Here is a 23,563-nt window from a genome sequence, read left to right on the forward strand (position 1 = left end):
TTAGGGTGGTCCCTTAATCCAGTACCTCTTGTGCCTTATGAGAAGAGAAAATGTGGACACAGTCATGCACATGGGGAGCACAGCAAGTGAAGGATCGCCAGCGGTGGCCAGCAACCACCGGGAGCTAGGAGACAGACAGGCTACCATTTTCCCCACAACCCTGTGCTGACACCCAGCTGCAGTCACCTGGCCTCCAGACTTCGAGACAATGAAGCTCTGGCAAAGCCACTCAGTCTGTGGTGCTTTGTTATAGCCAACTAACAGACTAGACACAAAACACACTACAAAGCTATGGTGATTAGGTAACTCAAACAGATGCAGAGAATAGACCTCAGACACAGGTCCACCTTATGGACAAACTTGATCTAGGATCCAGGTGGCACCACATACGAGAGTGAGAAGAGTGGACTAGTTTTGAAGCGGTGAACTAGACAGAGAAAGCCACACCTAGATCCCTTGGTAAGGCTGTGGAAGAATTTTAACTCTAGACATTGAAAACCTGTGTCAGGTTTATAAAACTAGCGTAGAATGTCTTTGCCACCTAAGCTTGAGAAAGGGCTTCTTAAAATCCCCAAACCACAGCCCATAATGTGAAAAGTCAGCACATCTGACTACACCAAAAATAAGGATTTAAGGATTCCAGAGAAAAGGGACACCTGGGTGGCTCAGTTGGTTAAGCATCTGCCTTTGGCTCAGGTCATGATCCCAGGGTCCTGGGATGAGTCCTGCATTGGGCTCCTTGCTCAGTGGGGATCCTGCTTCCCTTTCTGCCTGCTACTCTGCCTGCCTGTGCTCTCTCTCTGACAAATAAATAAATAAAATCTTAAAAAAAAAAAAAAAAGGGAGGGCACCTGGGTGGCTCAGTAGTTAAGCCTCTGCCTTTGGCTCAGGTCATGGCCTCAGGATCCTGGGATTGAGGCCCGCATTAGGCTCTCTGCTCAGCGGGGAGCCTGCTTCCCCCTCTGTCTCTGCCTACCTCGCTGCCTACGTGTGATCTCTCTTTCTGTATCAAATAAATAAAATCCTTAAAAAAAAAAAAAAGGATTCCAGAGAAGAGAGGAGATCTACCGTAGGTGAACCAGTAAGGGCCTAGTATTCACGCTATACATGTAATTACTGCTATCTCACAAGGACAAGGCAAGACAAAGAGAGGGTCTAAGATGGTGACATTGGAAGACCCTGAACTCTCCTCCTCCACAGACACACCAAACCCACACTTGCACCTATAAGTGACTCTCCCTAAGAACCGAGGGCAGTCTCCACCCTAGCAGAGGGACCACCCGGAGAGAGGTAGGAGAGGTGGGGAGACAGTGAGGATGGGAACCCACCGGGGCTGCTGCACGTGCACGGGATGGGATGGCATTGTGGGGCCTGTGTGCAGATGTGTCTGCCCTGGGGCATGGGAAGAAGCTGCAGTTTAAAACGGCAACTAGACTGTGGGGGAACTAAACCCAGAGCACTTGCCAGGCGCTGGGGTAGTTGCTGGAATGCTTGCCTGGTAGGGAGGTGCTGGTGAAGACCATTGTTGACGGACACCCTCCACCTTGACAGCACAGACAGGAGCATGGTCTGGCCATTCTAGCCGGCCTGACACCTCAGTGAGCCTCAGTTCCCTAGCTTTCATCAGCCCCAGGCACTCCCTTGAGGCAGCCCTCCCATCTGAGCCCACCTAAGCTCCGGCTGTCCCACCAAGGCGGACCCAGGGCAGCACACACTGGGAAACCCTGGATGGTGCCTGGTACAGTTCCAGCTGTCTTGCCCACACAGCATGGGTGCAGAGGACCTTGGGACACCCCAGGCCCACACCTGCTTCAGCTCTATACAACCTGCCAGGACACCCGCTGCTCACCCCAAGTCTGTGCCCACTTCAGGTATCCCACCAGCCCTCTATCGCATGTGGAGCACCTTGGGACCCCCTGGCCGGCACCCACATAAGTTCCAGCCATCCCACCAGGGCTTCCACTATGCAGAGCACCCTGGGGCCCAGTAGTCTGACCCTCTTCTCTAGCTGTTCTGCCAGGAACCCCCTGCTTTATGGAATACCTTGGGACTCCCTGGCCCCTGTCCCCCTCAGCTCCAGACTCCCATGAAGTGCCCTGGGAACCCCAGCATGCGCCTGCTACAGCTCTAGCCGAAGACACCAGGCACATGCAGACTACACAGGCACAGTCCTAGACAAGGCCACTCACTCCTTTAAGACTGGGAGAGGTAGCCGCTCTGCCTAATACACAGAAACAAGCAAGAAAGTCAAGCAAAATGAGGAAACAAAGGAATATATTCCAAATGAAAGAATAAGAAAAAATTTAGAGAAAGAACTAAATGAAATGAAGGTAAGTGATCCCCCTGAGAGAGTTCAAAGTCATGGTCATAAAGATGTTCACTGGACTTGAGAAAAGAGTGGATGAACTCAGTAAGAACTTTGTTGAAGCAACAAAGAGAAATTATAGAAAAGAATAAGAGTTGAAGAACATAAGAACTGAAATAAAAAAATACACTAGAGAGAGGCAACAGCAGATTAAAGGATGCAGAAGGTCTGGATCAGAGATCTGGAAGACAGATGGAAAATGGAAAGCACCCAAGCTGAATAGCAAAAAGAAAAAAGAATCCCCCACCCCCCAAAAAAAATTTAAAAAAGAGGTTAGGTCAAGGAACATTTGGGATAGCATCAAGCATGCTAACATCCACAGTGTAGATATCCCAGAGGGTAAAGAAGGGAGAGAAGGGGGCAGAAAACTCATCTGAAGAAATAACAGCTGAAAACTTTCCTAACCTAACCTGGGGGAAGGAAGAGAGCACCAAACAAGCTCAAGCAATAGAGGTCCACACCATGATGCATAATAGTTAAAATGGCAAAGATGACAGAGAGATATCTTAAAAGCAGCAAAAGAAAGGCAAATGGTTACATATACAAGGGAAACCACATTAGGCCATCAGTGGATTTTTCAGCAGAAACTGCAGGCCAGAAGGGAGTGGCATGATGCATCCAAAGCACTGAAAGGCAGAATCCTATACCAAGAGTACTCTATCTGGAGTGAGACAGAAGGAGTTTTCCAGACAAACAGAAGTGAAAGGAGTTCATCATCCCTAAACCAGCTTCACAAGAAATATTAAAGGGGCTTCTTTAGTGGAAAAGAGGAGGCCATAACTACACTAAGACAATTATGAAACGGAAATACTTTACTGGCAAAAGCAAACATAAAATAAAGGTAGGAGATCAATTACTTATAATGCTAGTAAAAAGCATAAAAGACAAAATAGTACAATTATATCAAAAAGTAGTTAAGGAATACACAAAATAAAAAGATATAAAATATTACATCATATATATAAAAAAGGAGTAAAAATGTAGTACATTTATTTATATATTTATTTTTAAAGATTTTGCTTATTTCTTTGACACACAGAGAGAAAGAGCACAAGCAGGGAGAAAGGCAGAGGAAGAGGGAGATGCAGGCTCCCCACTAAGCAGGAAGCCCAATGTGGGGCTCAATCCTAGGACCCAGGGATCATGATCTGAGCCAAAAGCAGATGCTGAGCCAACTGAGTCGTCCAGGTGCCCCAAAATGTAGTGCTTTTACAATGTGTTCAAATTTAACAGATATAAACTGTTATATACTCAGAATGTTATACATGAATCTAATGGTAACCACAAATCAAAAACCTACAATAGATATACATACAGAAAGTAAAAAGAAAGGAACCTAAGCACAACACTAAAGAAAGCCATCAATCACAAGGGAAGAGAGCAAGAGAAGGAACAGTGAAGAACTACAAAACAACCAGACAATGAACAAAAAGGCAGTAAGTATATATACCTGTCAATAATAACTTTATTTTTCATTTATTTATTTAAGATTTTACTTATTTAAGAGAGAAAGAGAGTGCATGTGCATGAGCAGGATGAGAAGTGACGGGCAGGGGGAGAAGCAGATTCCCTACTGAGCAGGGATGCCTGACATGGGGCTTGATCTCAGGATCCCAGTATCATGACTTGAGCTGAAGGCAGATGCTTTACCAACTGAGCCAGTCAGGCACCCCTTTATTTATTTTTATTTGTTTGAGAGAGAGGGAGCGTGTGTGCATGTATGTGTGCACAAATGTGCAAACGAGGAGGGGCGGAGGGAGAGACAGAGACTCTTTGCTGAGCAGGGAGAGTGACTTGGGGCTCCATCTCATGACCCTGAGATCATGGCCTGAGCAGAAACCAAGAGTTGGACACAACCAATTGAGCCACCCAAGTGACCCATCAGTAGTAACTTTTAAATATTTTATTTGAGGGAGAGAGAATGTGTGCTTGAGTGCATGCACACATGCAAGCAGGGGGAAGGAGTGGAGAGGGAGGGAGAGGGAGAGGGAAAGACTCTCCAGCAGACCCACTGCAGGGATTGATCTCATGACTCTGAGATCATGACCTGAACTGAAACCAAGAGCCAGCTGCTCAAATGACTGAACCAGCCAGGCATTCTGTCAGTAGTAACTTTAAATGTTAAATGGCCTAAATGCTCCAATCAAAAGACACAGGGTAGCAGATGGATTAAAAAAACAAAATCCATTTATATGCTGCCTCCAAGAGACTCATTTCAGACCTAAAAACATACAGACTGAAAGTGAAGGAAGGGACAGAAAAACACTGCAGGCAAATGGAGGCAAACAAAGAAAACCAAAACTGGGGTAGCAGTACCCATGTCAGACAAAACAGTATTATATAATGATAAAGGGATCAATCCAGCAAGAAAATGTAACAATTGTAAATATCTGTACAACAACACCAGAGCACCTAAATACATACAGCAGCTATTAACAAACATTAAGACAGAAACTGACAATGATACAACAGTAGGGGAATGTAACACCCCACTTACATCCAAGCAGATCATCCAAGCAGAAAATCTATAAGGAAACAGAGGTTTTGAGTGACACTGGAGCAGATGGACTTAACAGATCCACACAGAACATTCCATCCTAAAGCAGCAGAATATGCATTCTCTCCTTGTACACATGGGACGTTTTCCAGGACAGATCACATGTTAGGCCACAAAAGGCATCTCAATAAATTTAAGAAAACTGAAATCTTGTCAAGCATCTTTACTCACCACAACAGTATGTAACTTGAAGTCAATTACAAGGGAAAAGAGCAACAACACACAGAGAAGAAACACAAACATGTGGAAGCTAAACAACATGCTACTAAACAACAAATTGGTCAGCCAAAACGTCGAAGGAGAAATTTAAAAAAGTACCTGGAGACAAATGAAAAGGGAAACACAATGGTCCAAAATCTCTGGGACACAGCAAAAGCAGTTCTAAGAAAGTAGTTTAGTGATACCTCCCTACAGAAAAAGAAAAATCTCAAAGAAACAATCTAACCTTATACCTAAAGCAGCTAGAAAAAGAAAAGCAAAAGTCCAGAATCAGTACAAGGAAGGAAATAAGAGTAGGTATAAATGAAATAGACTTAAAAAACAGTAGAAAAGAACACATGGAAACAAAGATGAAAAACTGTTGTTTGAAAAGATAAACAAAACTGATAAACTTTTACTCAGACTCATCAAGAAAAAGAGGACTCATGGGGCGCCTGGGTGGCTCAGTCAGGTCAGGATCCCAAGGGTCCTGGGATCGAGCCCCATATCAGGCTCCCTGCTTGGTGGGGAGCCTGCTTCTCCCTCTCCAGCTCCCCTGTGCTTGTTTTTCCTTCCTGTTATCTCTGTCATAAATAAATAAAATCTTAAAAAAAGAAAAAAGAGGGGCGCTTGGGTGACTCAGTAGGTTAAGTGTCCTCTGCCTTCGGCTCAGGTCAGGATCCTGGGGCCCTGGATGGAGCCCTGTGTCTCAGGCTCTCTGCTCAGCAGGGAGCCTGCTTCCCCCCCAACCCCCTGCCTACTTGTGATCTCTATCAAATAAATAAAATCCTTAAAAAAAAAAAAATCAAGGAAGAAAAAGCAAAAGAGGACTCAAATCTGTTCAGAAATGAGAGAGGAAAAGTAACAATCGACACCACAGAAATATGAAGGACTACAGGATATGCTATAAAAATCATATGCTAACACACTGAACAATCTAAAAGAAAAGGGTAAATTGCCTGAAACCTATGATCTTCCAAGACTGAACCAGGAAGAAATAACCAGTTTCTAGTGGTGAAACTAAATTTGTGATAAAAAAACTCCCAATGAACAAAAGTCCATGACCACTTGGCTTTACAGGGGAATTCTACCAAATATTTATTTGAACAGAGTTAATACTTAATCTTCTCAAACTATTCCAAAAAAACAGAAGGGGAAGGAAAACTTTCAAATTCATTCTACGAGGCCAGCAGGACCCTGATACCAAAACCAGAACAAAGGCACTACAGAGAAAACTACAGGTCAACGTCCCGGATGAAGACTGATGCAAGAATCCTCAACAAAATACTGGAGAACTGAATGCAATGATCCAAGAGAAGGATCATTCACCAGAGTCAAATGGGATTTATTCCATGATGCAGAGCTGGCCCAACATCTGCAAATCAATCAACGTGATACAACATATTAACAAGATGAAGGATAAAAACCGTATGATCATCTTAATAGACGCAGAAAAAATATTTGACAAAATATAATATCCATTCGTGATAAGAACTCTCAACAAAGTGGGTTCAGAGGGAATGTACCTCAACATCATAAAGGCCATATATGATAGAAACAGAGTTAGCATCAGATGCAATGCGGAAACACTGAGAGCTTTTCCTCCGTGATCAGGAACAAGACAAGGATGTCCACTTTCCCCACTTTCATTCAACACAGAGCTGGACGACCTAGCCACAATAATCAGACAACAAAAAGAAATAAAAGGAATCCAAGTTGGTAAGAAAGAAGTAAAATGGTCATTATTTGCAAATCCATGATACTCTAGACAGAAAATCTGAAAGACTTTACCAAAAAAATTTTAAAACAGATAAACGAATTCAGTAAGGTTGCAGATACAAAATTAATATACAGAAGTCTGTTGTATTTCTATACACTAATAAAAATGTAGCACAAAAGAAAAATTAAGAAAAAAACCAACCCCATTTATAACTGCATCAAAAATAATAAAATATTGGGGCACCCGGGTGGCTCAGTGGGTTAAAGCCTCTGCCTTCAGCTCAGGTCATGATCCCAGGGTCCTGGGATCGAGCCCCGCATCGGGCTCTCTGCTTGGCAGGGAGCCTGCTTCCTCCTCTCTCTCTGCCTACTATAATTTCTGTCTGTCAAATAAATAAAATCCTTAAAAAAAAAAAATCTAAAAATAAATTTTGCCAAGGGGGTGAAAGACCTATCCTGTGAAGACTATTAGGACATGAATGAAAAAAACTGAAGATGACAGAAAGACCATGCTCACAGACTGGAAGAATTAATATGGTATTCATACAAAGACAGATACCTAGACCAATGAAAAAGGACGAGAGCCCAGAAGTAAACCTAAGCTCATATGGTCAATTAATCTACCACAAGGAGGCAAGAATACACAATGGGGAAAAGACAGTCTCTTCAACAAATGGTGTTGAGAAAACTGGACAGCCACATGGAAAAGAATGAAACTGGACCACTTTCATACACCACACATACAAATAAACTCAAAATGGATTAAAGACCTAAATGAGACCCAAACCATAAAAATCCTAAAAGAAAGCACAGATTGCAATCTCCTGGGACACTGGCCTTAGTGACGTGTTTCTGGCAAGGGAAACAAAAGTAAAAATAAACTATTGGGACAATATCAAACTTAAAAATTTTTGCATACTGAAGGAAACCATCAACAAAACGAAATGGTAACCTCCGGAATGGGAGAAGACATTTGTAAATGAGATGTCTGATAAGAGGTTAGTATCCAAAATATACACAGAACCCCTACAATAAACCACAGCAAAAAGTACTCTGATTAAAGATGGACAGAGGACCTCAATAGGCCTTTTCCTATGGAAGACATCCAGATGGCCAACAGACCTGTGAAAAGATGCTCGTCACTCACCAGCAGGGAAATGGAAATCAAAACCACAGTGAGGTGTCAGTGGACACTGGTGACAAAGGCTAGTGTGGGAAAGACAAGAAATAACAAGTGCTGGTAGAGGACATGGTCTGTTTGCTGGCCTGGAGGCTGCGTTAGGGATCAGTCACAGATTTCTTCAGGCCTGACTCATGGATTCTTTGATAATACAGTTCCCTCAGTCATTATCTCTGGCTTATCTCCCCTCAACCCATGTGACCAGTTTATTGCTTCATTTATTAAACACAGTTCTTGTGCCTGTCTCATTGCACAGTTGGGGGGAACGTACACTGGTGCAGCCACTGTGGAAAATAGACTGGAGGTTCCTTAAAAAAGTAAAAATAGGAATATTTTATGATCCAGTAATTTCACTGAAGAAAATGAAAATATGAATTCAAAAAGATACGTGCACCCCGATATTTACTACAGCATTATTTCCAAAGGGCCAAGATATGGAAGCAGCCCAAGTGTCCATCGATGAATGGATGAAGAAGATGTGGGGTATACACACAATGGAGTATTACTTAGCCACAGAAAAGAATGGGATCTTGCCATTTGCAATGACACGGATGGATCTAGAGGGTAACATGCTAAGTGAGATAAGTCACAAAGTGAAAGACAAAAACTATCTGATTTCCACTTATATGTGAAATCCAGAACACAAAGCAAACCAGAAAAAGACTCAAGAATACAGAGAACTAACTGGTGGCCTCTAGAGCGGCAGCAGATGGAAGAAATAGGTGAAGGGGATTAGGACGTAAAATTTCTACTTGCAAATTAAGTCAGTCACAGGAATGAAAAATATAGCATAGGTAATAGTCAATAATACTGTCCTCACACTGTATGGTGACAGATGGTGCCTGCACTTATTGTGATGAGCTCTGTGTAACAGAACTGGATTCACTCATGTTGTACACCCACAACTAATGCTAACTGTACTTCAATTTATTTTTTTTTTTTTTTAAAGATTTTATTTATTTATTTGACAGATAGAGATCACAAAGTAGGCAGAGAGGCAGGCAGAGAGAGAGGAGGAGGCAGTCTCCCTGCTGAGCAGAGAGCCCGATGCGGGGCTCGATCCCAGAACCTTGGGATCATGACCCGAGCTGAAGGCAGAGGCTTTAACCCACTGAGCCACCCAGGCGCCCCACTGTACTTCAATTTAAAAAAGAAAACAAGGACGGCGTGCCTGGGTGGCTCAGTTGGTTAAGCGTCTGCCTTCAGCTCGGATCACGGTATCAGGGTCCTGGGATCGAGGCCTGTATCGGGCTCTCTGATCAGCGGGGAGTCTGCTTCTCCCTCTCCTTCTGCTGCTTGTGCTTTCTCTCTCTAATAAACAAATAAAATCTTAAAAAAAAAAAAAGAGGACAAAAACATGAACACGCAAGAACAGGAAACACGAAAGGCTAACAAACATATGAAGGGATGTTGCTGACACTCACTAGGCCAACCAGTGCATATAAAACAAGCGCACTCAGAATACAGATGTCAGCAGACAGCCCTGAAGGGGGCAGCATGTGCTGGTGCAGCCCTTCTGGAAAGAGATGTGGCTGGGCTTCCAAAAATCAAGGACACAAAAGGAGGGTCTATCCAGCAGGTACTCCAGCTTCTGTCTGGCAGAGAGACCCTCCTGAACCCCCGTGGGGGCGGGGGGGTTGCGGGAGGACGTGTAAACCAGCCGCCATGGGGGGTGTTTGTGCTGTGTGCTGGTGGAGTGGCAGGATCAGTGTCCACCACAGGGGAAGGATGACCCCAAACACCAGCAGTAACCACTTCGAAGCCCAAACCAGGTACACCCCGGGCTATGCGGAGCTCTGAGGGGGAAAAAAGAGAACAGAGCCACGCACAAGACCAAGATGATACGCATTTTGGAATGACAAATATCCATACAAAAATAAACACTCTACAACGTGGGCCCAGAGGAACAAGGATGGGAGCAGGCGTGAGGAGAAAAGAAAACAAGAGGCGTTTGATGACAGTGGACCCCACACTGAGGGGCACTCTTGAAGCCCCTGTGCCAGGAAAAGTCCTGTATATAGCAAGGACTAGGCAGTCCAGGGCTGGGCACCGTCAGAGCAGGGGTGACAATCGTGGCGAACAATAAGCAGAATTACTTGCCCAAGCCTGGATGTGGAACCACACCAACCATGCCAGCGCCCGGGGGCTATGACTGTAAAGAGCCGGAGTGTTGCTGTGGGGGCCGTGACTGAGGGGGCTGTGGGCACAGGAGCAGAGTCCAAGGGCAGGGGCCTGACCGGGTTAGGAAAGCCACCTGCTGCTTCTGCGCCCAGAAGGAAGTGAGAGAAACTGGCAAGTGAGCCCCGGAGGCCCCATCGCATCCTGCAGCAGAGGTCGGGGGTGCGGGAAAACCCTCTGCAGGCTGCTGGGACAGCTGGCTGGCCACTGATGTGAGGGGGTGGGTGGGAGAGGCTGAGGCAGGCACAAGAACTGCGTTTAGTAAATGGGACAGTATACTGTGAGCACTGACACACAGACTAAGGGCAAACACACACACACACAATGACCAAGGGGACTGCGTTGTCAAATAAAACCAGTCAGGCCTGAAGAACATCTGCGACATTTTGATCCTTAAGAAAATCTCCAGGCCAGCAAACTGACACCAGGAAGAAGCAAGCCACAACAGCCACGCTCCCACCAGGAAGGCCCCAACCCCAAGAGCCCGCTTCCCAAGGCCACGGGGACGGCAGACCTCTCAGGGACCATGGGAGCCCGCATACAAGTTCTTCAGTCCACAGGAAGGGTAGCCAGAGAGGCTAACACCTCTGGTGCCTTGGCTAGCCTTCACGGCTCCTGCCCAGAGACATAGTGAGCACCATGGCCAGCTGGGGTCTTCCCTGCATGTCCCTCGTTTCTCTTTGCAAACAGGCATTTGGCAGTCCTGTTTTGTCTCCCCCATTTTATGCTGGGCGGGATGGGTTAACATGAAAGACAGTTGGTCTTGTGATGTAAACAGGCCTTATGGGCTCCGTGGAGAGTGCCGCCCAACATGCAGGGGCTACGGACAGTGAGAAATCCGGGACTGAACTGGACTTCCAGGAGATCGGTGGGGCTGATGGGGGTAGAGACAACCCCGTCTATTAACCCATATGCTCCCCTTCGTTGGGCTGGCAGCCCAGAAACGCCAGCCCCAGGCTCCTCTTGCAGCCACACCTGGGCATGCCGCCTCGTGTCGCCCTTCACTGTGGAATCGAACGTAATGATGTGTTTAACTTCTCTCTCACTGTCCAGGAGGAAATCCTGCCTCAGGACTTTTGTTTTTCTCTCCCCTTCCACTGGCAAGAATGGCACCGATCAGAGTGGCCTGGGTCCCGGAGGGACCATGGGGAGCAAAAGTGCTGGTCTGGAATGCTCTGTTTTAGGGTCTGCTAAGTCATTATGGCAGGATGGCTTCCCCTAACATGCATTAAGATTACGTTTACAGATGGACCCAAAGCAGAAAAAAACACGAACAAATTAAAAAAGAGAATGTGTTGGGAAGGAAAACAGTGAGGCTATTTTCCACTTTCTCCCTACACTTTAATTTCTAACTGCTGCTATTATGATAATGTCAGTTACACAACAGTTTAAAAACAGCCGGACAAAAGAACACGCGTGTCCGCCCTCACGCCATTTCTCACACAGATGCGTGACAGCTAAGGAAGAGGAAGTGGGACAGCCTGGGCATTAAAAACAGAAAACAGAATTTCAGAAGAAGAAAAGTTTTGAGAAGGTCTTGGGTGCTGCCATAGCTTCTGGGCAAGAAAGCTTTGCGATTTTTTATTTTAAAGATTTTTTCTTCACAAGGGAGACTGGGAGAGAGCGCACGCAAGAGCAGGGTGAGGAGTAGAGGGAGAGGGAGAAGCAGACTCCCCTCTGAGCAGAGAGCCCCAATGGGGTACTCGATCCCAGGACCCTGATTTGAGCTGAAGGCCGACACTTAACTAACTGAGCCACCCAGGGGCCCAAGCTATGTGACCTAAGATGCTAGCTTCAAACTGTGGCATGACCATTTCTTTCTGGGCTAGCTCCCCTGGAACACTCCAACATGACAGGAGACACGGCAAGAGACTTGTGCGGCTGGAGACTTGGCAAGATGAGGGTCACAGCAAAGTTTTTAAAGACAATACTAACTTATATCACTCCATACTCCATTTCTCCAAACCCTGGGGGGAGGGAGTTAGTCACTGAAGCAGAGGCGACAGACACTGGGGAGACAGCGAAGGGAACAATAGGCCGATACTGGGTTTGGATTCAGAAGGCACAGTTGCATTGTCAGCTCTACTTAGGGGCTGGGCCAGCACCGGCATGTGATGCAGTCATGGGGTTCTGCCTTGTTACTTACGTTTCCCCCACGTTATACATTTTTCTCAGGGACTGCTGGGAGGCTCAAATAAAATAAGCACAGGAATGTGTGACAGGGCCTAGGGTCTAGGCCTGCCTCATGTGAGTACCTCACAGATGTGTCCTCTCTCCCCTGAAGGAAGAATGGGGACAGACTGAGAGGCAGCCTGTAACAAGCAGCAGGAAACCAGGCTGTGGGACACAAAGCTAACTCCTACCTGGACTTTGTGGAACATCTGTAAATTAATCGCTTTGACTTCTTCTAGCTGCTGGCGGAGGGCGACCAGGGTGTCCTGCTTCTCGTGGGTGTCCTTTTCGAGCAGCTTCATGGCAATTTCCATTTCTGTCTTCATTCCAATCTGTAACTCCAGTTCTTTTTCTAGTTCCTTAAGAGGGTATTAATAAGGAAAGTATTATTGAAATAGCTGCAGAGATGTGTTTACCTGGGGCTATATCCTGGGCAGTGCCAGAAATAAAAAACCCAAAGTCAGAATAGGTTAGCAAGATTCAGGAGAGTTTGTCTGGAAAGGACTAGATTAAGTTTTTCCCTTTTTCTCATTGTATAATGAATACTGGCTCTGTGTGTCAGAAAGCTGGTAGGTGGCACTCAGCCTCAAGTTGCAGCAACCATGTTCTTTAAACCTGAAGACCAGAACGCGGAGACTGAAAGAATGTCTGCTCAGCAATGTGACATTGCCATATAAGTTTTTGGAATGGGATGCTAGATTATGGCAACAGGGGTGTGACCATATCGAACCAGTTCCATCTTGGATAACTCAGGACAGGTCTCCACATTGGTGCAAAGAAGCACAGAAACAAAGCAGGTCCAAAAGCTGGGTCTAATAAAAAACACTGGCTGGGATGCCTGGGTGCCCGGCTGGCACCCTCGACTCTTGATCTCAGGGTTGTAAGTTCAAGCTCTACGATGGGTGTAGAGCCTACTTAACACAAAGAAACAAAACACTGGTCACCGGCATGCAGACTGGGTAGAAAGAAACAGACCAGAGGTTGTGGGTGAGGGAGTTGTACTGGCAAAGCAACCATGAATCTGATCTCATGGTGATCCCTGACAAAGGTTTATAGAGATGGAAAAAACTCAGAGCTTAGTAGTAACCCTTTAAAAAAATTAAAAAAAAAAAAAAAAAAAGATTTTATTTATTTGACAGAGAGAGAATACAAGCAGGGAGAGTGTGAGAGGGAGAGGGAGAAGCAGGCTCCCGGCTGAGCAGGAAGACTGATGAGGGACTCCAACCCAGGACCCTGATATCATGACCTCAACTGAAGGCAAGCACTTAACATAGTGAACCACCCAGATGCCCCCCAAAACGCATTTGTTTTTAAAAGTAGATCAAGGAACGTGTTTGAAACACGCCAACAAAGAACCTGGCGGGCTACCAGGGAATACCTTCTCAACACACTCAGTCCTGCAAACTCACCAAACGGACTTTCTTCTCTTCTTTTAGCTGTTTCCACACATCGCTATACATTTCATCCAGACCTTGCCGAGTTTGCTTGTAAGTCTCCAGCTCAACTTTGGTGTCTTGTTTTGTTATCTGTGTCAAACAAGAAGAAGAGGAATGGTTTGTTTATGGAAGTGAGCTAACTACAGTCTATTTTAAAATATACCATTGGGATGCCCAGCTGGCTCAGTCCGTAGAGTATACGTGACCCTTCATCTCAGGGTCATGAGTTCAAAGCCCCACCGTGGGCATGGAGCCTACTTAAACTAAGAGAAAAAAAAATTCTTTTTAATGTCACAATTTTTAAAGATGTAAGATAAATTCTGGTTTTTAAGCATAACAGAAAAAGGTTAAGATATTTCAAAAATATCTTTGAACTTGAAGGACGGAAGCAAGTCACCAGACTTTTGAAAGTTGGATTCGGAAAACAATTTGTATTTAATTTTCTTTAAAGCAGAGCAGTTGTTCTCAGTGGGAAAGGCCCCCATTCAGCGTGGACTTTCCTTTACCTGGCAAGTTCTTCAGCACCCAGGATTTGGAGATGAACCAGATATGGTCTCTCCGTGCTCTCAGGTCATCAGGTAGGACAGCTGCCGGCCAGCAGCTCTGCAGCACAGGAAAGGGGTTCTCTATCGCAGGGAGGTGCAAGCAGCTGTGGCGCCGGGGGTGGCATCCCAGTGCGGCCCAGGTGGCCCGCGAGAGGGAGGGCGGGCGCAGCGGCACCAAATGCCGCAGCTGCGCACTGCGCGCGGCCTGCGTCACTGCCGCACAGGGGGCTCGAGGTCGGTCAGGGACGCATTCGCGTGTGCGTGCGTCATGCCGCGTCCCCCCCCTCCGACCCCCGTGAGGCCAGCGTCTCGTCTCACCTCCACACTCTTCTCACTTCTTTCGCGAATTAACTCGTTTTGTTCTCTCAGTTGTTGCTGTTCTTCTTGAAGCGAACAGATCCGGTCTGTCGCAGCTGAAAGCTGGTAAAGAAAGATGTTTATGTTTCTCGACGTCGGCACTACTCTCACCGCTCAAAATTTAAAAGCTGACGTCCGGCACCTTCGCAGGTGACGATGGATTTCCACGTATCTGATACCTTGTTTCTCGTTTCAGTTCTGGGTTTTGAATAGGTAATACACGGACATAGTTTTGAAAACACGAGAGCAAACTAGTTCAAGGCAAACATTCGCGGACACAAACTGACAGATGCTTGAATGTCCAACCCTGGAGAAGCGGTTTAACGAATGGCAGTGGGAGCATCAGACGAACACGTAGTTACTAGAAGGTCTGCAGAGGCTTTTAATGACCTGAGAACATACTTAGGGCAGAACAGCGGGAGGGGAAAAAAGTGGGTTATATAGGATGTTCTCACCTCTAATTAAAAAAAAAAATGCCCTAGGTGAAAAACGCCTAGGAAAATTTGGTGCCTATATAAACACCAATGATGAAAGTGGTCACAGTAGCTCTCACTTAGCAAAGGGATTGTGGGCTTTTGTTCTGATTCTTGGTTTTCAGTTTTGCCAGCCGTTAAGCAGAAGGATATTTGATCCCCGGAGGGAGAGTGAAAGCCTTCTGGGGGAGGAATCAGAAGACAGGCCCTGGAGAGCCTCTTCCTGTCCTTGAGTGAGTTCCCATAGTTTAGGGCAAAGTGTTTTGGAACAGGATGCCTAGGGAGAGGCAGGCAGAGGCGTGAGTACACTCACCAACCTCTCCTTATCCAGCTTCCCAACAGGGCCTGGCGAGAGAAGGGCAGGCTGGGGAAGGGGAAAGAAGAGGGACAGTTGGTGGTGCTCTTGGCATCATTCACCAAAGGGGGGGAGGGCCTGAAGCACCCAACTCCTTGCTCACCTTCCTCAAAAGCATCTAAGTCCAAGCGGACTAGGAACCCATGACTGGGGCTTCTAACCATGAACTGCTGCACCCAAAAAAGGAACTTCATGGCTCTAGGAGGTGCTACTTGCTACAAGGGGAAGAAGCAGGCAAAAGCCAGATGCTAATTCCCATCCGCTCTCTGAAGACAGAGAGAGCACACCCTGAAGAGGGACTTTTCTCTAAAGCAGGTTTTCTTTTAAAACGGTTGGCCTTTGAAGAAAAATATAACCCAGTTGTTTAGTTTCAAAAGCTAAAATTAGACCTTCACTGAAAGTATGCCACCTAGCCAGGGAGAGCAAAGAATCAATCTGTTTGATCTAAAACCAACTGATGTCTCCACACGCCAAGTGTTGTATTAGGCAAATTTACAGAATACTAATCTAATTTCTACAGCACTGTGAGGTATGGGTTATCATCCAATCTGGAGATGAGAACTGTGAGTCCAAAGACCTGCCTACCTAAACTGAGGCCCAGAGGCCCACCCCCCCAGGGAAACATGGGTCCTCTAATTCTAAGTGTGGTGAAGCTGCTCCCAGGAAGCCCATCTATGAAGGCGACCTCTGAATTTCCTTCTCTCACACAAATCTGACCTCCTCTCCTTAAAGCTTTTCAGGGCTGGCCCCGTGGGAGAGAGCAATCAGTTTAAAGTAAGACTTAAACTGGGCCCTCCATACAAAAGCATGCTCTATGTCTCTCCTTTGGCCATAACCTGCCTCCACACCGAGGTGGGGGGGGGGGGGTCACGCCCTGGCCCCTGTCACAGCCCTCTTCCTCCCCAGGGAGACCTGGTGGGGAGGCCCGAGCAGCCAGGGACCGCTACCTGTGGAAAGCCTCAGAAAGGCTGAGCAACCCCCCTCCTGCTAACAGGAGACAAGATGTGTCCACCAAGGAGACTGCCGGGCAGCTGGCAGCAAGCTTTCTTCCTCGGCCTCAGCCCTCCTTCTTCCTGTCCTTTCATTCTCTCTCTTCCTAGTGAGAAAGCAGAGAAAGACCACACTGTGGGGAGACTGGTTCCATACTCCTGAGAGGCCGAAATACAGAAGGGGTGGGCAAGGGTTACTTTTACCTCATAATGGTCTGTGCCTTCTGGGCAGCAGGGGGACAGACTACATCAGAGGAAGGTGGGTAAAGAGGAAGAGAAAAGCATCTTCACCATAGGAGCTGGGCTTTCCCAAGGAGGCCTGGTCTTCCCCGGGTGCACTGTGCAGTGGTGAAACCTAAGTCACTTATAACTGGCTCATGATTGGCTGCCCTGGCTCATAGGCAGCCCCGGCAGGGCTGAACACAGACATTCTGAGGATGCAGAACTCAGAACGCTAAACCCCCGCGCAGCTCAACCCAAGCTTAGCAATCCCATTCCGACCAGCGAGAAGCTCTGGTCAGATACACCAACCATACCATCTCTGCACCTCGGGCCACTCTATTCTAAGAACTTCAGAAAGTTACAAACCTCTTCTTGAAGTTTTGAATTCGTCTTTTCCAAGCCATCTATCTTGCTTTGAAGATCCCCAACTGTGCAGCTAGAGAAAACAACACATTAAGTAACAGTGAGCTTATAAAGGCTGTCTCCCCAGCCTGTGAACCATAACAGATTCCTAGGTTTCCTGTGCAGTGGATGGAATGCCGAGGGTCTCCAATGAACTGAGACGAGAATTCTAAATACGTATGTATGTGTGCGTATGTACACATTTACTGAAAAGGCTTCAATGTCTTTCCCCCCAAATATGCTATCCATTTCTTTTTTAGCCAGTTGGAAAGGAAACAGATTTTTTTTTTTCCCTAACACGATAGATGGGAACCAAAATGCGCCAGTGGTCATTTATCTAGATCATTATCTGTAACAAGATATTGGTACTCTGGGGTTATAGGAGCAAAGGAGGTTTTTATTTTTTATTATTTTTTTTTAAAGATTTTATTTTATTTATTTGACAGACAGAGATCACAAACAGAGAGTCAGGCAGAGGGAGAGGGAGAAGCAGGCTCCCTGCTGAGCAGAGCCCAATGCGGGGCTCGATCCCAGGACCCTGAGACCATGACCTAAGCCGAAGGCAGAGGCTTTAACCCACTGAGCCACCCAGGTGCCCCTCAAAGGAGGTTTTTAAATTGTTTTTTATACTTTGCTTCATTTTTCAAATGCTCTAAGTAATCTGTACTACCTTCCTACTGAAACACATGTCAAACTGATGTAAATTTGATAAACAATAAAAATAATGGCAACAATAACAAGCAGTAACTTCCTCTCTGGACGATGTGCCAGGCCCTGTTTGTTCTAAGCATTTCAGTGCATTAACTCATGTGACCCTCCCAATGATTCTGTGAGTAAATCTCACTGTTACCTGTTTCACAGATGAGGAAACTGTAACTTTGCATTGGAAAACTCACTCATGTTCATTCCCCACTGGTGGGGCACCGGGATCTGAACCTAGGTGGTCTGGCTCCAGGCCCTGCTGCCCCAAACTAGTGCCTTTTGCCACTGAGGCAGGGACAAAGAAACAAACCCTGGGAGACTTGTGAATCAAGGTTCAAGGATTGCGGGGTGGGGGGTGGGGGGGAATGGCAGGGTGGTGAGAAAATTATACAATGACACAAAGCAGAAAAAGGGAACACAAACAAAAGATATGGAGGTAATTACAAGGTTTTTGTTTTTGTTTTAAGTGGGTGCCACACCCAGGGTGAAACCCAATGCAGGGCTTGAAGTCAGGATTTGAGATTGAGACTTGATCCAAGATCAGGCATCAGATGCTTAACCAACTGAGCCACACAGCCTCCTTGAGAACTACAAATTTTGAAAGTATACCACTTTCAGTTCTATACCAACTATAAAATTTAGAAAATGTCACTAAATTTATACATTTCTTAGAAAATATAGATGACCAAAAGAGAGATATCCTCAGAAGGAAAAAATCTAAACAAACTTAGGAAAAACTGAAAAGCTGAAAAGCAAAGTACTGCCTCAACAAAGGCTTTGAGCTTCACATTTTCTTTCTTTCTTTTTTTTTTTTTTAGAATTCCTACGCCCAACAAGGGGCTCGAACTCAAAACCCTGGGATCGAGCGTCCCATATTCCACCGACTGAGCCAGCTAGGCATCCCAAGCTTCATGTTTTTAAGGAGCAAAGAATGCTCATGAACCAGAACTAATTCATTTTGTGAAGCTGCAAAACCTTGACACCACACTGGAGAGGAAAAACCAGAGAACGATTACATCAGTTTACATATTAAAAAATGATTATTAAGTCTACAATCAGGGTGCGCTTGGGTGGCTCATACGGTTAAATGTCTGCCTCCAGCTCAGGTCAGGACCCCAGGGTCCTGGGATCAAGTCCTGCATAGGGCTCCCTGCTCAGCCAGGTGTCCGTTTCTCCCTCTCCCTTTGCCCCTCATGCTCATGCTCTCTCTCAAATGAAAAAAATCTTTAAAAAGTAAAATACAAATACAGTCACATAGGGTTTATCCCTGTGATATAGAAATGGCTCAATATGAAGATTTCGACTAATGAATAACATCCCATCAACAGATTAAGGGATAAAAGTCATGATTGCCTCAATGAAGCAAAGGGCACTCGATAAAATCTGACACCTGTTCCTTATAAAAATGCTCAGTAAGTAATGGATCTATCAAGAATGTCTCACAGTAGTAGCCAACATCACACCTAAGGAGAACTTGGAGCAGCTTTCCCCATATGGCGACACTGTGCCAGCTCCTTCAGCTGTCTCACTGGCGCTTGGGGCCAGAGGGGCCGCTCCCGTGGAGCGGGGCTAACATGCACCGCACACCCTCAGAGAGGATTCAGAGACACAGAGAACAACAGGTCTCCCAAACCCCTGACTGAGAATCTCTGCCCGCTCCCCACCACCACTGCCATCGGCTAGTGCTTCAGGAAACACAGCAGCAGCTTTCCAATTAAAATGAAAAAAATCAAGGTACAAGACGCCTGCTTTTTGCTACTGAACTATCATCAAAAGTCTAGCCCTGAAGGGTTTTCAACCCTTTTATACTGCCCTGGCACCCCAGAGGGATGCGTGATGACTGCCAGCTGGAACAGGGCTTCCCGCGGCTGTGAATTCCAACCAGGTGGCTGAGGGGCGAGGGGTAGAGATTCAAGGTATAATCTGGTTGCTTTCTACATCGTCTAACCACACAAAACAAAGAACCCAAGAATTCCCAAAGCTCCTTATTCTCCAGTCTGCATACATAAGCATGATAACCTTCTTTCTTGGTTTGGCAAAAGCGTCAATTATGAATATATGGCAGTTCAAAAATGTTCCATGAAACAATTATTGGGTATTGAGACCGAACTGTAACACTGGAGAAAGGAGCGAGTCCTACCTTAAGTGCCGGTTAAGTTCTTCCACGTAATTTTTTTGATCAAGGACATCAGTAATTCTTTCGTGCCTTTTAAAAAGAGCATAAAAAGAGAGACATTCCTTTTATTTGTGGCTAATACTTTGTAACCATCCCCCAATACGTTGATCACCTTGAAGAAGTACCAAAGTCATCAGGAAACCTAGGGACAGTCAGACCTCCTTAATAACGTCTCCCTGGTCCCAATCCCGGAATAAACAGAGAGCAAAGCTGGCCAAGGGTTGGGGTGTGGCAGGGACAGTGGCCAGGGTCTTGGGAGATGCACAAACATGAGCAGACCTCTGGCAGACCCCCTCCTGCCCTGGCAGGCCGGGCATCTGGGAAGAGGAGAGAAAGCCATCTGGCACAAGGTGCCCTCCCTCGAGGTGGCTGATGAAGCAGCCCCTGTCGTGCTGAAGGGAAGGAGGGTGGCTCAAGAAAGCACACCAGAGCCCTTTTAACACATAAAGCTGACCAGTCTGGCTTAAAAACAAACAAACAGAAAACCCCCAAAACTTCTACATTTTAAAGTTACGCTTTCCTCCAAACCTCAGCTTCTTTACATATATATGTATGTTCACACAAGTGCATGCCCCAGGTGCTGGATTGTTCAGCATGGTCAGCTGTTTCTTTTACCTGTTCTGCCCTTCACATAGGTGTGCAGGTAACCCACGTGAATAGTCTGCTGAGCCTATATGCATATGATCCTAATACCCCTCTATGTCATACACATAGGTACCTACACATAGGTACCTATGTATAGGTAGGGTATGTAATTGAAACATAAAAATATATTAGGGATTTCTTAGGTTTGTCTACAAACACGATATACGGTTGACCCTTGAATAATGCAAAGGTTAGGGCCCTAACCCTTACATGCAGTTGAAAATCTGCATGTAACTTCTGACTCCTCAGAAACTTTACTAATGGCCTACTATTGACTGGAAGCCTTACCAATTACGTAATCAACACGTATTTCGAGTGTTATATATATTATATACTTTAGTCTTATAAAGAAATAAGTTAAAGAAAATCATAAGGTTGGGGTGCCTGGATGGCACAGCTGCTTCAGCAGCCGATTCTTGGTTTCCGCTCAGGTCTGATCTCAGGTTTGAGAGACCGAGCCCCACGCCAGGCTCCGTGCTCTGTGCAGAGTCTGTTTGAGACTCTCTCTCTCTCCCTCTCCTTCTGCCCCTCCTCCCCTTCTCTAAAATAATAAATCTTAAAAAAAAAAAGAGAAAATCAGAAGGAAAACACATTTAAAGTACTGTACTGTATTTATTGAAAAAAAAATCTATGTATAAGTAGACTTACGCAGTTTGAACCCGTGTTGTTCAGTGGTCAACTGTATATACCTGTCAATATCATACTTTTCTCACTCAGGAATACCTTGCAGAAATCCCTTTAGGTCTACTATACCCAGTAGGTGAAATTTGTTCTGTCTGCCGAATATATCACAGAATGAATATTTTGAATGTTCCATAATTTATTCAATTATCCCCTTACTAGTAGATAAGGTCAACTGTATATACCTGTCAATATCATACTTTTCTCACTCAGGAATACCTTGCAGAAATCCCTTTAGGTCTACTATACCTAGTAGGTGAAATTTGTTCTGTCTGCCTAATATATCACAGAGTGAATATTTTGAATGTTCCATAATTTATTCAATTATCCCCTTACTAGTAGATAATCAGTTTATTTCCATTTATTTACATTAATTATATATATATATATATTTTATTTTTAAGTGATCTTACACCCAACCTGGGGCTCAAACTTGCAACCCTGAGACAGAGTTGCACGCTCTACTGACTGAGCCAGCCAGGCGCCCCAAGAATCTATTTTTGTTTAAGTCTCAACTGGGTGAATCCTTGTACCCCTGAAACATTAATGGGGTTCCCACTGACAGATACGGTGTGCTGCTAGGGCACACAGACCGTGAGAATCCTTCTCAGAACACATTTGAAAGACAGGTGGTAAAATATTCAAACACAACCCAAAGGCTTACGGTGAAACTACCCCCAGCCTCTTCCCCGCCAGGCAGCCCATGTTAGCCGGTCCACATGCTACTCTAGAAGAGTCCATGTGCGGGGAAGTACAGCATGTAAATATGGATGTATATTCTTTATCGTAACTCAAATGGCAGCATGTTATACACAGTGCTTGCTTTGTTTACTTCTCTTCTGTCCCAGAAAAGCTCCTTTAAAAGAATGTTCTCATTAACCAGCATGAAGGAGAGCTACGTGTGGCACGAGGAGACATCTGAGACACCAGGATCAAAGAACAAGTCCCAAGGGAACTTATGTCTATATAATAGCACCGTCCCACTTATATTCAAACAAACCATAAGGCAAGTTATACGACCAACAGATATGTCTTTGGCGTTTGGAAAAGCCGTGGGAGGAGACCCGAGTAGGGTCTCCCCGCTGAGGGAGGGGCGGGCAGGGCAGTGAGCTGGGGATGTGAATGGGCACATTTCACTTGTCTTCTCTATTCTGCAGAGCTCAGTTCCTTGTACAAGGGAATATTACTGTATTACTTCTGTAACTAAGACACCCGATGAGAATGAAAATGGCACACAAAGCCAACGCCAATGTAGCCTTGTCATAAAAATCAGAATTTCACAAAACCATGAAGAGCAGCAGCACGCAGGGCGGTACTTACTCTTTGCCGCCATCAAGCTCTTGCACATCCTTAAGGTAGAGGGAAAAATCAATCACGCCAACCTGATTGACATGAAAAGCACAAGTTTAAATAAGAGAGACTTGTCCCATTCTCCACAAACCTTGTATCTTTAAAATTTAGGGTATTTATGTTCCTGTCTCTTTCCTACAAACATCTAGTTGGCCTAACCAGCTCTATAAAAGCAATCGATGAAACCCACAAACCAAGAGAAAAATAACCCTACCCCCTTCTAGAAGAAAAAGATATTAAAAAAACAGAATTTGGGGGAGGGGAGTACACCAGCGTGGCTCAGTCGGTTAGGCAACCGACTCTTGATTTTAGCTCAGGTCATGCATGATCTCAGGGCGGGATCGAGCCCTGCATTGGGCTCCATGCTCAGCAGGGAGTCTGCCTGAGAGTCTCTCTCTCTCTCTCTCTGCCCCTCCTGCTCTCTAAATAAATAAATACATTTTTATTTATTTATTTATTTATTTATTTGACAGACAGAGATCACAAGTAGGCAGAGAGGCAGGCAGAGAAAGAGGGAGAAGCAGGCTCCCTGCTGAGCAGAGAGCCCCATGTGGGGCTCGATCCCAGGACCCTGAGACCATGACCTGAGCCGAAGGCAGAGGCTTTACCCACTGAGCCACCCAGGCGCCCCAATAAATACATTTTTTAAAAAATCAGAATTTAAGGGAATTTTCTGAAGTTTTCCTCCCTTGTCAAGGTTATTTTTGTGCATTTATTCGACAATCAAGTTGCTGACAAAGATCAATAACAACAACAACAAAAAAGAGGCCTGGGTTGCTAGACCAAGGTGGTAGGTAACCTTAACTGATATCCTGACTCCTTCCATCCCTAAATTGTGGGTGAAATGGTCCTATTTCATTT

General features: G+C 45.5%; 1 protein-coding gene across 1 annotated transcript in view; it reads right to left on the minus strand.

Moving 5' to 3' along the window:
• Nucleotides 1-23,563, minus strand: part of RUFY1 (RUN and FYVE domain containing 1) — a 63,287-nt gene that overhangs the window by 14,203 nt on the left and 25,521 nt on the right. The window contains exons 6-11 of the mRNA XM_032846798.1: nt 22,673-22,734; nt 19,991-20,056; nt 17,113-17,182; nt 14,669-14,770; nt 13,779-13,895; nt 12,561-12,728 (exon numbers count right to left, since the gene is read on the minus strand). Of these exons, the coding sequence (XP_032702689.1) occupies nt 12,561-12,728; nt 13,779-13,895; nt 14,669-14,770; nt 17,113-17,182; nt 19,991-20,056; nt 22,673-22,734 (585 nt within the window). The remainder of the gene's footprint in view (nt 1-12,560; nt 12,729-13,778; nt 13,896-14,668; nt 14,771-17,112; nt 17,183-19,990; nt 20,057-22,672; nt 22,735-23,563) is intronic.

Source organism: Lontra canadensis, unplaced genomic scaffold, assembly GCF_010015895.1.
Source record: "Lontra canadensis isolate GAN:19392208 unplaced genomic scaffold, GSC_riverotter_1.0 scaffold181, whole genome shotgun sequence".
Lineage (NCBI taxonomy): Eukaryota > Metazoa > Chordata > Mammalia > Carnivora > Mustelidae > Lontra > Lontra canadensis.